Source organism: Mugil cephalus, chromosome 16 (assembly GCF_022458985.1).
Source record: "Mugil cephalus isolate CIBA_MC_2020 chromosome 16, CIBA_Mcephalus_1.1, whole genome shotgun sequence".
NCBI classification, from domain to species: domain Eukaryota; kingdom Metazoa; phylum Chordata; class Actinopteri; order Mugiliformes; family Mugilidae; genus Mugil; species Mugil cephalus.
Genome location: NC_061785.1, coordinates 20,723,563 through 20,737,829, shown reverse-complemented (window position 1 = coordinate 20,737,829; position 14,267 = coordinate 20,723,563). Strand labels below are relative to the sequence as shown.

Below are 14,267 nucleotides of genomic sequence, written 5' to 3'. Positions count from 1 at the left end.
TTGCATGACATTGTGCTACTTTGTGTGGCGTTACATTGGGTTATGTTACGTTGTGTTGCATTATATTGTGTTACGTTACATTGTATTTTCACATTGTCTACGTCTATTATGTGACACATAGTGTTTTATATGGTTTCATTGCGGTAAGTTGTGTCACATTGTAATAACCAGTGTTGAGTTACATTATGTTATATTACATTATGTAAAAATCTCCGTTCAAGATCATGAAAAGAGATACAGAAAATATGAAAAACACAATCATTTGGAGGCGAGATGTGTCCTAATCTAGACACAGTGTGATGTAACACCTCCAGAGAAACATCTGGTTTGGCCCAGACACACTGCAGGGCTACAATGAGCTTTATCTCCTCAGATTGTGATGACTCTTTAGAGCACTGTGACTGATGAGTCCAAACTGCTTTACGGCCTTCTAATAAACTAAAGAGCATGGGTCTGTTGTAAGAAAGCAGGACTGCAGGCCTCTAGTCCCTTCCAGCTGTCTGCTTTGAATTATAGCACAATACAGCCTGAGATGAGGCTTCACCACTGAGAACAAACAAAGCTGTCTCTTTGGGTCCATCTCGCTCTGTGGACCTACTCATGTGGCGTTTACGTCACAAGCCAGACGTTAGTGGGCGACAGACAGCTGGCCGCTACGTCCACCTGCATCTTTATCAGTAGGAGGAGTCCAAGCAGACGCACATATAAAAGCCTCATTGTGAGATAGGGAGAATGCCAAAACTACAGTATATGAGAAAACATGTCCACCCTCCAAGAAGCACAGATCTCCTTTCACTCCTGCAACTGGAGACAAAGGGTCTCTTTATTTCTCTGCTGAAAAATCTCTGGAGGAAACATCAGGCTACCAGAGGCATCAACAGAGTGCAAAGGTACGATCTGAAATCACTATCTCCCTTTTTCTTTCTCTGAACAGCCTCTGAAGTCAGTGACAGACAAAACAAAGTATCTGCCACATGCACGAGCGACACAGATAAAAACTTCCAGACTTGCTTTGATTGTATCTGCCTGACACCGCAGTATCCACAGGAAAAGCCTTGGGAAGAAAACTTGACCCAGATACACTAAACAATAGGATAAACAGAGCATTGAACCAATCAAATCCAAACAGACAATGCTGTTGTGATTGTAATTATACAATTACCCAACGCAATGATTAAAGACACTTTCAGAGTTACAAGCTCTTTTGTTAGTACAGTAGGAGATCATTGGCGCGATGACTTTCCACTCTACTCACCAAAGATGCAATTTGAGTTTCAGACCGTTGAGGAAAGAGTGCTGCCAACAATCATAAAAGCCTTTAACTGAGTGGAAACGTAGGTGTTGTAAAGTCAGCTGTGAAAGAACAGTGCACAGCTGGACATCTGTATGTACCAAAGGTTAAGAAAACAGTTTTTCCCCTCCAGAACTAAAGTTATAGCTAAGCTAAGCTAAGCTAAGCTAAGCTAAGATAAGCTAAGATAAGCGTGTGCGCCACCTTACTTCCCCAACGTGTACATGTATCTTATACCAATCCCTCCCCGTACACCGGAGGTAGCCTGAAAGGGCCTATCAATAAGCCGTTGCTGGATGGGTGAGCGACACCAAGATATGGCATCTGGAGAGGAAAAAATCTACATTTGATCATAGGACATGTAAGTAATTCAACAATAGTTATCAACCATGATATTTTGGTGCTGAAATTTAGAAAGAATGCTAGCTTGTTTGGTTTGTTTGCCCGTAACGTTGCTAATCTTAAAAACCACACCAATTTATTTGGCATATCGTTATGTAAAATTTTGTTCATAGTTGCAGTTTTAGGCAGTTAAATCTTTTTCTTCTGTTTTCTAATCATACAAACAATGTAGCCTCTACATTTTTACTAACAGGTCTAGGTTTCATATTTGTTCAAATATACTTCCTCCGTCTTCTCTGTTAGCGCTGTGAGGCAACGTGGCCGTTTCGGACAAAAAGATGGTGGCGCTTAAAAGCAGTGACGTTTACACATGGTCTTGTTGAATATGTTTTTTTTTTCGTTAAAGTCAGGGCTCTCCATCGCTGAGGCCACAGCTGAAGGGGTTCATAGCCGGTTTTGAAGATGGTTTGATGTGATATTGGCATTCCTGCCAAATAAATGGATGCCTGATAACGGAAATGTACAGGATATTTGGATTCTATACAGCAGGAAACACCTTTAAATATGATCACTTTAGTCAGTTCACTCTGTGAATTAAAATTACCTAATAAAGCTTAAGGTATGTAAAGATATGTAACCACAATGTTACAGTGGGCATTTAGTTGTTTTTTTTTTTCACGCTACTCGTAGGAGTCTCTGCTCCTAGTTTATTAAATACCTGCAGCTTCATGAAGAAGCAAGATACATATGAACGTCTCTACAAAGAGTTATATGAATTTATGTATGCGATACATCGTCTTAACTTTAATCTATCCCAGACTTTGAGGACAAGATATAATACCACGGAACATGTCGTGCTGGCAGCTCAGCTGTCACATACAGAGTCTCTGTTTATAAGCTGCACCCAGCAGATCATTCAGTCGTTACAATACAACTGCCAGGTTGAGCCCGGAGCAGAATCAGAAGCCAAAATGAATACTTCGTTGCATATGTCTAACTAGACTAGGCTGTCACACTACAGCTCGCGACCATTGTTTGTCACTGTGATAAATCTTGCGCCCTTTAAACAAGGTTGAACAAAAGAAAAAAAAAATGAAAGTGATTCCACATGAGAACTGCACCTTTGAATGACACCGTGTGTAACTAAAGCCATTAATAACAACTTGCATTGAGGTGCTCCACTGACTGGCTCTGGTATGTCGGCTGGCATGTTTTACTGGAACGTCTAAATGGAACGGATCCACTGATAATCTTACTAGCTGCACCTGTGTTTTTCTTGCTATAACAAGTCCAAATGTCTGCACTGAGAGAGATTTACATCAGAACAAGTTTACCGTTGATAACTCAGCAGCCGTATTTCCTGTCACTAGAGGATAAATGACATGCAGTTGCTGGGACAAATTTTAAGGTTAAGCCAGTATGCACAAACCAAGGGCAGGGCTGCAGGATTAAATCAAATCATAGCGCCTAGAGTCTTTAATTCTTTGACAATTAGTAAAATGCTACCTCCAGAAAAAGCGTCTGGCCTTAATCTAAACATTCAACATGACAAGACATGCATTAATAAATGAGGTGATGGAGTTTTAGTTTAGTCCAAGTCCAATCCACTACTTTATAGAGGAGGTGAGGCTTATGACCTATGCTGCCTATTCCTATACTCACATGCTGGCTTCACTTTTGAGGAGCTGTCATTGAGTCCGTTTTTTTTCTTTTCTTTTTACAGTCTATGATGCTTCCTGACAGACAAATGAAACATCAATATAAATTATATACACTGTCTAGCCAAAAAAACACACACTCACACACTCCAATTTTTGGTTGGTCCACGTTTAGCTTTAGCTTTGATCATTTGTAACAAAGTCTATCTCTATGCAAATTAAATTGTGAAACATTTCATGCATAGGCCCTATAATGGAGAAATGTCTGATTTTAGTGTTGAAAACAAAAAATTACAAATTTGACCATTTGTCTTGCGATTAAAAAATGGCATTATAATGGAAGTCAATGGGACATCTTTGTCTGCTGAGGTTACAAGAGGGTAGTAAATTTAAAATCTGATGCTATAAAAAAGCTAACAATGCAAGAAATTGAAAAAAAATATATATTAAAAAAAAAAACATATATATTAATACGTTTTTATAGCAGCTTTTTTTTTTTTTTTACATTTTTGTCCGCTAATGTTACAAGAGGTTAGTAAATTAAACAGATGCCTGAGGGTTAGTTAAATCCAGATGGTGACTTTTTGGAGGGGGGGATTTTCTAGACTGATGCTGCCACTAGTAACTAAAGTCATTATTAGGTTTTCCCCTGTCAAGAATAACTAAACATTTTAGTGGCGCCCAGTGAAAATTCAGGGTTACCAACATCATTGCAATTCATCATGTTTAGTATTTGAGGTGGTGGTGCCAAAAGTCTCTGATTTATACTCCGGATCCAATAAAAACATGCAAAGAAAAATGCTAATTAAATTCTGTTTTCATCTTTTATGGTTCACTGACATGTACAGCTATTAAGTGAGGTCACAATGTCCTCCAAGTTTTATCTCTTGCTATTTTTTCACCTCTCCAGTGCAGGAAGTCACATGCTTCATGTATGTCATCATTTATTTGCTGAGTCTGTTTCCACTCTACTCTGTAACAGTTTACTTTTATCAGTATGGCAAGAAAATAGACCTTGTAGCAATGCTTGGAGATCAGGGTGTCAAAACATATGACAAAGCCTTAAATCTAGACTCATTGCTGCCTGGATCACATTACTGATGTGAGTGAAGATCGGTCCAAATTTGGAAGTTCCAATTATGAACAAATGGCACAAACTTGTTCTACTCCCATGTATGTCCCTAATCGTGTGGTTTCACAGAAATAAAGAACATCACCAAATGTGTTCAGCAGTGGGAAAACCTAACGTGTGATAGTCAAATTGACATACATTTTCAATGACTGATCTGCTTAGCCTGCACACTGTTTGATACCAATGCAATGCCAGATAAAGTCATCTATTCTAACACTCTAACACAACGCAAAATCTGAGAGGGAACGTAAACTACAACCAAATGCTCCTAGTCACATTACTGAGGGAAGCAGGTGATGGTTATCAGTTTGGATGTATGGCGATGTGCGTCTCCTGTCAAGCATAAGGCTGGGAAGGGACTGCTCCAATCACAGAGCAGAGCCCAGCCGCTCTGTTGACAGGCAGGAATGCATCTCTCCAAGGCTACAGTTGAGCACTCTGCATGTCTTTGTGAAAAACTAAAAACTTTTATTGCCGATTAGCGTCTACTTTAAAGACACCACATTCTAAAAGTGCAACATAATGTAAACAGAATGTGACCAGAAGTGCTCTTCTACGGTGACGTGCAATGATTACCCTGGTGCTGGTTCAGCGAGATTTTATCAAGGTACTCATGCTGGGTATGGAGTTTTGCAACCCTTTGAACATTTCCACCACATCTCTGAAATTAGAGGCTGCAGATGGAAGGCACATACTAGTCCTTCTGTCTGGCAAAAACACAAGGATTCCACATGTCATACAAACATATAATGAAAGAAGAACAGACGAAGCTTTGCCTTGGCCCGCCGAACGGCCAGACCTGTCTAGAAGGACTTTGTCAGTGTGCACTGCAGCACTTTGCAAAACTTCAACGAGCTTGGGTTTAACAATACACACATTTAAACTTTCAACGATCATTTATTATAAGCTTCTTACAATCCATCCCCACAAAAATGAATTGCACTTAGTAAATACAATGTGAATACACCAGCCTTTGGATGATTTAAGTGTATATTATACAAACATCATAGTCTGACCTGTAGCTCCTTGGTTTTCCTCTGCAGTCCGAAGCTGAGGGCCTCCTCTGCTTCTAGCTTGGAGCTGGTAGTGCTAATCTCCAGATCCTTCCTTTAAAGAAGAAGAAGAGACAAATTGAATCAATTGTCCCAAAAAGAAAAAATATAATCCAATTAGACTTTAAACCTAAATGTCATCAGTCACTTCAGAAGCCAATTTTTATTTTCCAAACTGAACAGTCGAGCAAGAAGGGCTTTGGGTGAGAAGGTGTCCAAGAATCCGAGGGCCACTCGAAGAGAGCTTCAGAAGTCTTCTTCACATTTAGGAGAACATACCAAAATATGAACCGTCTCAGCAGGCTTTCATGCTGCATTCTACATTATGAAATGAAAACTAAACAATGTGAGCAGAACTCCGAGCACAATGTCTGCTGAACGCCACACACTGCTCATTGTCTGACTAATACCACTGGTTAATACTCTAACAAGAACATATGGAGGTGGCAGCATCATGCTATAGATGTACTTCACATAAATGTGGTCAAATACAGAGAGGTCTTGAGAGAAAACCTTCTCCAGGGAGCAGGAGAACATGATCAAAAGTCAAGGAGGGAATCATCTGTGGAGATATCTAAAACTGCCCACATCTGGAGAAAGTAACCCCTGGAGTGATGGGCTTTCTATCAAAGGAGGTTCTATAAAGAACAGGATTAAGGGTCTGGTATAGAAATGATTGGAAAACCCGATGGCACAATTACATGTAAGCGTACTTGTCAAGCAGCAGAGCAACAACGGCATTCACACCATGATGTGTGAGAGGTAGTGCTATCATCTGCAGCAAAAAAATAAAACGTGCCTATAAGGTTGATGACAGTTCCGACAGTTTGAAATCATGAATTTATTACTCCATCCTATCCCTGAGACAACCGTGTAAAAACTAAATCATGTTTATTAAAGGGTCTTGTCATAACAACATGTTATACTGCACGTATGTGCTTTGACGGCAAGTCTTTTGATCACGACGTCACGGCAATAAAATTTCACTGACGTGGAAGCGTCTGCCACTCAAGTTAACCTGAGTGGCAGATTTCATATCCCCTCACAGTAAGGGCTGTTTGAAATCTGCAGCACCTTAGCAACAAGGTGAGCAACCAGTTATATTGATGTCACGCAACTGTTAATGCCAAAAAGAACAGGTTTTAACTTTGTAACGCAGATGAGACTGTGTGCACAGTATGTGTGCGTCTGTTCTGACAGCCGTCTCTTGTCTTCCGTTGGTTGTTGCTGCAAGGTACAACACAATGAATGATCCATTTGCTCTCATATTACGGAGGGCAGACAGCAACATGTTGGGATGCTAGTGAGCGCCTGGAGGGGAGCATACGCCTCAAATGGGAGATAACCGGACTGTGGAGCAGGTACAGTCCAAACTCTGGTGCCTCAGGACAAAGAGCCTTGTATCAGTGTCGAGCAAAGTCCATTAGGTTGTCTCTTTCCTAGGGATAGTAGATATGATCAGAGTAGTTTTCCACTCAATGGAACATCCACGGACAGCTTCGGATAAGACCTGTTGTCACTCGCTTGTGTTCCAAGAGGACAGCATGTCTCCGAGAATCCCCATCACCATGTGTTTTCTGCTTAACATACCCTGATATAAGTGTTTATGAGCTAGTTTTACAGCCTACATCATAGCTGGCATAGATGTGCTTTTTGTTTGTGATCTCTGACAGGAGGTTATTGTCCAACATTTGATTCAACCATTTCACAACTGATCATCATACATCATACAGAATTCCACAGAATGATAAAAATCCTGTAATATAGCTCAGTAAAGTGGCCCCAGCTTGCTCATATACCTACATGTGAGAAATTCCATAGAGATGATTGAACTAAACTATAAAACTATAAAGATGAAAGGTATGTACAGGCTCCAGCCCCCCTCCCCTCCACCCACAACCCTCTAGATGACAAGCAGCTTGAGATGAAATGAATGAACGGATGAATAAGGTATATAGTCCAAGATTACTAACAACTAACCACAAGTACAGCTGATGGGTTTAAAATTGAATCTTTTGAATTTTGATAGTAGTTTAGGTACTTCAGTAAACCTGAACATGCCTGTTGCACAGTAGTGCTAGAGGGGATCATGTAAATCCTTTTGCTCCATCATCTGGAAGGAATCAATGTCTGTACAACATTCTTAGTCAATCCATCAAGTAGGTATTGCATTGTTTCACAATGTGAGTAAAAATATGTCCCTTTTTTTTTTTTTTTTTCTTTTTGTACTTTTACTGACAGTGTTATGAGAAAAAGTCAGAGGATTCTCCTGTGGATCATGGAAGACTGCACAAACATTCACCCCTGGCACTCAGCCCAGTAGGTGTTATTTATATTTCTGTTTTTATTAATCAGTTGGTCTGATCAACCTTCACAACACAAACACCGAACATTAACACTGGCTTCATTTTTTTTTCTTCAGGCCCAAAGTCCGACTGATATCAACGCTTGAACATACAGTAAAATGTCTGCTATGTGTAGCCAGTGTGTCTTTGACTGACCTTTTGATCAGCTCTTCCAGACCACTCCTCATCTTTGCCATCTCTCCCAGACTCTCCTGAGTAGATCTGCTGTCGCCCTCCAGCTTCCTCCTGCTCTTCTCCAGCTCACCACGCTGACGGCGCTCCTGCTCCAGCTGAAACTCCAACTGAGCAACAGCATACAATACATATATAGTGGACGTGGTTAGAGTAGTGAAGAAGTTCAACTGAACTGCACGTAGCACACTGGGTCCAGGAGAAACAGTATTTCACACTTTTCTATGAGGTGGAAACTGACAATAAACACGACTTGAAGTTTGAATTTGTGAGAACTACAGTTCGTAACAGGGTTCAAGGGAACTGTGGTCTTGAAGGTTGAACTAGTAACAATATTCTTAACCATACATGCCCACAGTTAAACACTTTGTGCCAGTAATCAATATATTTATCTTCAGCATTTATAACTTTTGACCATTTTATGCATAAAATTACATGTATTCAGTGTTTCCCCCATTTGCCAAACTCTGTTGGCTAACATGGTTACAATTAGATCAAATAACCTTCAGTTTCCATTCTTCATATTACGGTTGGTTCACAGTCTTAATATTTCTGCAGTATTTAATGTGTTCAGCATGTGTGCTTCTGTTGGATGCAAAGAATAGCCCAATATGATACTAACATTCAATAGAAAATGTATACTGTATATAACAGAATTCACTTTCGAAAATGTGATGGTTTCTTTCTGTTCTATCAAGCACTTTAGATCAGCTGTGTTTAGAATGTTACGGTGTATTGACAAAGTCATGTGGCCTTTTCATGATTTTTAAAAATTGAATGTATTTGGCACAAGTTACAAGGTGAATTAATTGCAATAATCTCAAAACTGCACGTATTCCGCTTGCTTCAGCTTTAACATGTGTTTTAGTGCCTTTTAGCCTGTAATTTTGGTTTTACTGTCCAGAATTTACTACTTTGGTTCGAGACCACCACTCCCATCCAGCAGCAAAAAGCTTGTTACACGCCCATAAAGTTAGTGACCGTAGCTGGTGAATGTAGTAGAATAGTAGCTATGGAGCCAGATACTTTCCTCTGGAGGTGGTGGAGAACAAAACTAAGCTAAAACTGATCTTAGATTCACATAGTGGCCAGAGGCGCAACCCAGTGAATTCCAATGTCGCCGCTCTGAGCGTCTAAGCAACGTTTATGTAAAATCAGATTTAAGTATTGCGTTCACAGCCTTCTTTCACCTTTATTTTTTATATAAAATGTATAAGCAGCAAAATACATTCTGTAACACAAACAGATAAAATCCAAGTTAAGGATTTTGCTGCTGGTGCCTTACTTGCTGTATTGAGGCTAAGTTTAACTAATGTTGCATCACAGAAATAAAAGTTTGGCGATATTGCATAATGACGCAAGGTTTTTAACTGTTATCTTTCTAGCACTGGCATGCAAAATTGATGTGCTGTGTTGGGAAAAAGAAATGTGCAGACAGTTTGGTCAAACTAACTAACTTGCATGCCCTAAGTTAAGTTAAATATTGACCAGATGATGGTTTATGGATCACTATGGTGATTTTTGTTCTTCAAGGCTAAAAACAAAGTAGCTCATCCTTGGTTGTAAAACCAAAACAATGAGCTGAAAGATACTAAAACTCTCATAAAGGTGAAGAGAACTATAGTGATGCTGGTGACAGTTCTCTTTTGTCACTAGGAGCATCCTTTCCCCACTACACACACACTCTACAGTAAAAACACTGTTAAAAGCGTAATTATATTCAAGGGTTATGGTAAAACTGAGTCAGTACAGTAATACAGACTAAGATCTTACATCTTCAGCTTGCATCTGCAGCTTGGTTTTCTCTTTGGTCAGCAGATTCACTTTCTCCTCTTCGCTCTGCAGGTCCTCGATGGCCTGCTGTTAGGATGAAACGAGATGTTTGAGCCTGGCCTCCACATGTTTCAATTCGTCTTTTATCCCCCATCATATGACCTCACATCCAGCTCACTGCCAAATGGCACTCTGGAGAGATAGGAGTCGTTTGATTGCACAGAACATGTCAGAAGTCGTCTCCAGTTTGATCTGACAGATGAGAGGTTTCAATCAACCGGGAACAAAAGTGATGGAACTGACTCACTGAAACTGACTGAAACAGCTGTGCGCGCTCATATTACACAGGCTTCTCCTTGTATTCCAGACTAAATCCATAATCTAAGACAGATTCAGAAAACAGTAGGAAGATAATGAGGCCTGATACTAAACTGTCCCCACAGATTACACATTGAAGCAGACTGCTACTGCTGGTCAAAGCATCTGGGAGGAATTAGCACACAGGGTCTCTTGTAGCTGCCGCTGAGTGTGATGAGGTTGTCAAGGGTTACGATTCCTTTAGATTTCAAAGCATCTGTTCTTTTAAAAGTAGAGAGGGCTGGCTCTCTGATGGGGAGCCCATTTATCACGAGTGCCACTTTTGGCAGCCCCACGGACCATGTGGTTCTGTTTCCCTAAACTTATGTCGGACTCCCAGTCAAGCAGCCGGTGATCCATTCCTGCCCTGAGAGATGGGATCAGGCAGGATTATACAATCACAAATAAAACCATCTCTGTCTAGGTACTAGCATAGACTGTTCATGTCAGAATTTATGGTACTGTTGTCAGAATAAACTCTAAATAAAATAGATGGAATGGCAGCACCCCATAGGTGAAGGAAATAATACCTTAAAAACTTAAATCCTAGTGACTGGCTGAACAGCAATTTACTGCAATAGAAATAGTGACTATCATAAATTGACATTTTCACTGAATAAAGAAAGCAACAGACAATGTTAAAGTAAGTTTTTTTTTTAAGGTTAACTTGGTTACAACAAAACCGAACTATGTTTCTGAAATGTTTTAGCGATGCTTTTATATTAACAAGCAATGAGGCGAGCATGCTTCAGGACCTAAAGTGTAGAAGAAACATCACAAGGCTCCAGATAGATGGATCAAGTTTCACAGTGTAAACGAGAAAGAGACTGACGGCAAGGACAGACGCGAACCATTGGTGTCAGTCGCTTTTCTTCTCGGAGAGCCCTTAAAGAAGGTACTGAGGGTCTGTAGGCTGAAGGCGTACATCATATACATGCGTCAACAGTGTTTGTAATTACTGTTATCTCCTGTCATGTCACACACTATAACCTAGTCAGCACAAACAGCTGTGCAATGTCTTCCATGGCTATGAAGAGGTTTTTATCAAGCCTGAGAAAAAACACATTAACAACGTTCAACCTGGTTAGCCTAATAAGCCTTAGGCACACATCATTAAACACGTCAACTCTTATATAATTTATTTAGTATAATAAAAATGTCAAAAAAGGAACACTTATCTGAGTTTGGGCTCTGAGACTCATTTCATCTAATGTCACACATTAGGTGGGTGCAGTTTGAAAGAATGACCCATACTAGAAATTGGATATTTGGATTATCTGGTTCCTGGATATCTTGGCTCCTTCTGCAAAATGTAGCGATATATGCAATACTACTGCAATACTGCACCACTGGGGTGGTGCTTTAATACTGCGTACTGTATAATCAGCAGCCTGCCCTGAAGCTTAACAACACTCACTGAGCGCTTACCTGGCTGAGCTCCACCAGATGTTCTTTCTCGCTCTGCAGCTTCTGCAGAGCCTCTTCCCTCTGAAAAAGCTGCTCCGACAGCCTCCTCAACTCACCGTTTGACAACTTTAAAAAGAGGAAAAGAGTTTATAAACAGCAACTAATATCAGGGATAACTAATCATATTAGGCAATATGTGATTTGTTCATGCTAAGTAATATTTTTCTGCACAGTCAGGTTCTAGTTCTGCTCTGCTAAAGATCCTTCTTTCTGCGGTTATTGATGTTTTCCTCCTTTAGGAAAACTGCCACGATAGCATACGAATGCAGTTGTTTTGGTCTGCAGGCTCTGACTCTGCAGCTGCACCGTAAAACAATTATGTCCTTTCACGACAGAAACAGATGTCATTATTTTTGCCTCTTTCTAATAGACATCAAAGCCTTCTCTTTCCATGTGAAGTCTCTGCTCACACTGAAGACACAAGGACCTAGAGAGACATGTGCAATGGTTAAGAATCTTTGAAGGCGAGGCTGCAGACAGAGATATATGCGGGTGTTGGGGACGCAAATGTGTTTTCACACTGAGCGAAATCCACTGATCCGCTCCTTTGGATCAAACACATCATGTCCAACCATATGGACTGTTGTGACAGCACACCAAAAGCATCATACATGGTCACGCCATTTCTTTCTAAAGCCTTGTTCCAACTCTGCTATCAAGCATGTCTGGTCTTGTTACATCCACTGTGCTGGAGTCCTCTCACAATTCTACTGCATCTTCTCCATGTGGGAGATCAGTTAGCTAAGAAAACTTTCATATAACTAAAGGATGAAGTTCTTAACTTCATGACCCAGATCAAATTGATCAGAATTACTGTGCAGAGGCTAAGTCAACACCAAACTGTTTCACTGAGGACCCTTTGTGGACAGTGTTGTGAGTGCAGTACATTCTTGTAGCATTCCTGAACCGAGATAGCATCTTAATCCTTTAATACACCTCAGTGAAACAGATAAAGGGGATTGGTGAGGGGGCTGTAATGGAGATGTCAGAGGAGCCTCTGCTCGTTAGTGTCTGCACAGAGGAGACGGTGCTTCATCACAGCCTGGAAAAACTCAACTACTTCAAGAGTTCAAGCGGGACTAGGCAGGAAGACATTTTAACTGGGGCCTGAAATTTATAACACAGAAATATGTAAAAACTACAACAGACGACAGTATGATTCCCTGCTCTATAATTTGTCAAAAACGTGTTCAAACAAACATTCGCTGTGAGGGACTGAGCGGTTAAGAGTTACTCTGCAATGCTCGTGTGACTTGTAGACTAAGACAGGAAAATGTAGATAGAAATAGAAAAAAAATATTAAGATTATTAAATAGAGAGGACATATCAGAGGACAGATAAAATGACAAGCAAATAGAGTTTGGTTTTTTAAACTAACACTAATTTACATCTTTTCTGTCTTGGTTTAACTTCAGGGTAAGTTACTCAGTGAATCAGGGAACTCTGGTTATTTGAAACCTTCGGTTAAACTAAGACATGTATTTGTCAGACATTAGCTGATAGTTGATGATAGTAAAAACTATAAAGAATCAGAATCAGAGGAGAAAATGGAGAAAATCAGAGGACCCAACCAACTGCCTTGTGCAACACCGTAAAACAGATTGTTGAAGTGATTATGAAGTAAGAAGCAGAAATGCGTTCATAAACATTACTTTTCAGTTAGGCAGGTCTGCCAAATATTTTGTAATAGATCATTTTCTTACATCTCATACTTGGAAGTGCTCTGTACATTGCTGTACTGTTATTGACTAACTGTAAATTAAAGTAAATGTCAAATTATACAGAACAGATTTCATAGATTTCATACGTGTCTGCAGGAATTTCTTTCAGTCTACGTACTACCCATAACAGCCTTCATCAATAAGTTAGGGCAGTTTGTGTGTAGCCTCTGAGGAAACATTTAAGATCAAGCTCAAAAGAAAAATTCAGCATTTAAAAAAAGTGCTTATTAGCTTTCAAGATTAAAAGACTTCTTCTCAGGTTATGTAGCATCTGAGAAACAGTGTTGGGCTTTACATAGGCAAACACTATAGACAAATTGAATATCTATTTAAAATGAATTGCATTTTTTTAATAACTATAACTAACCTTTATACTGTAAAAATATCCCAAGACAAAAAAACAAAGATCTTCTCGTTTAGGTTTTAGTCTGAGTAAATTAATGTGGGAAAGTTACCATCCATTCAAGGAGGCTGCCCAGTGGCTGAAGATCCCGTAACATTTTACCTGTTTATCCTGGTCAGCCACAGTCAGAGCGTTCTCCAGATCCTCCAGGTCTCGTCTCAGGATGCTGCACTCAGACTCCAGTCTGTCCTTGTGGAGGACCAGCTGAGCTGAGCAGGTCTCCTCTTCCTCCAGACGGTCTGAGAGTCCGGACAGCTGCCGCTCCAGCTCACGCCGGGCCTTCTCAAGTTGTGCACAGCGCTGTTCGGATACCTGGGTGCTCTCCTGCTCCTGGGGGTGGTTACAAACACAAAGAGGGTTAGATGTGGATTGAAATTGGATTAAATGTGAAGCATGTTAATCCATACTGTATACAATACAGGTTACTGTGTTGACTTGATTTAATTTTGTGCCAAGTACATTGTCATTAATTTTCTCTCTAGTGTCTGGAGACAAGTTACAACATTTAAATAACTACAATTTGCTTCATGCAAT

The 14,267-nt window shown here is 40.1% G+C and overlaps 1 protein-coding gene across 3 annotated transcripts in view; it reads right to left on the bottom strand.

The window, feature by feature from the left end:
• Positions 1-14,267, bottom strand: part of LOC125022421 (myosin-16) — a 49,784-nt gene that overhangs the window by 16,157 nt on the left and 19,360 nt on the right. For all 3 annotated transcript variants that reach the window (XM_047609055.1, XM_047609054.1, XM_047609053.1), the window contains exons 2-6: positions 13,836-14,063; positions 11,571-11,675; positions 9,786-9,872; positions 7,977-8,122; positions 5,440-5,530 (exon numbers count right to left, since the gene is read on the bottom strand). In XM_047609055.1, the coding sequence (XP_047465011.1) occupies positions 5,440-5,530; positions 7,977-8,122; positions 9,786-9,872; positions 11,571-11,675; positions 13,836-14,063 (657 nt within the window). The remainder of the gene's footprint in view (positions 1-5,439; positions 5,531-7,976; positions 8,123-9,785; positions 9,873-11,570; positions 11,676-13,835; positions 14,064-14,267) is intronic.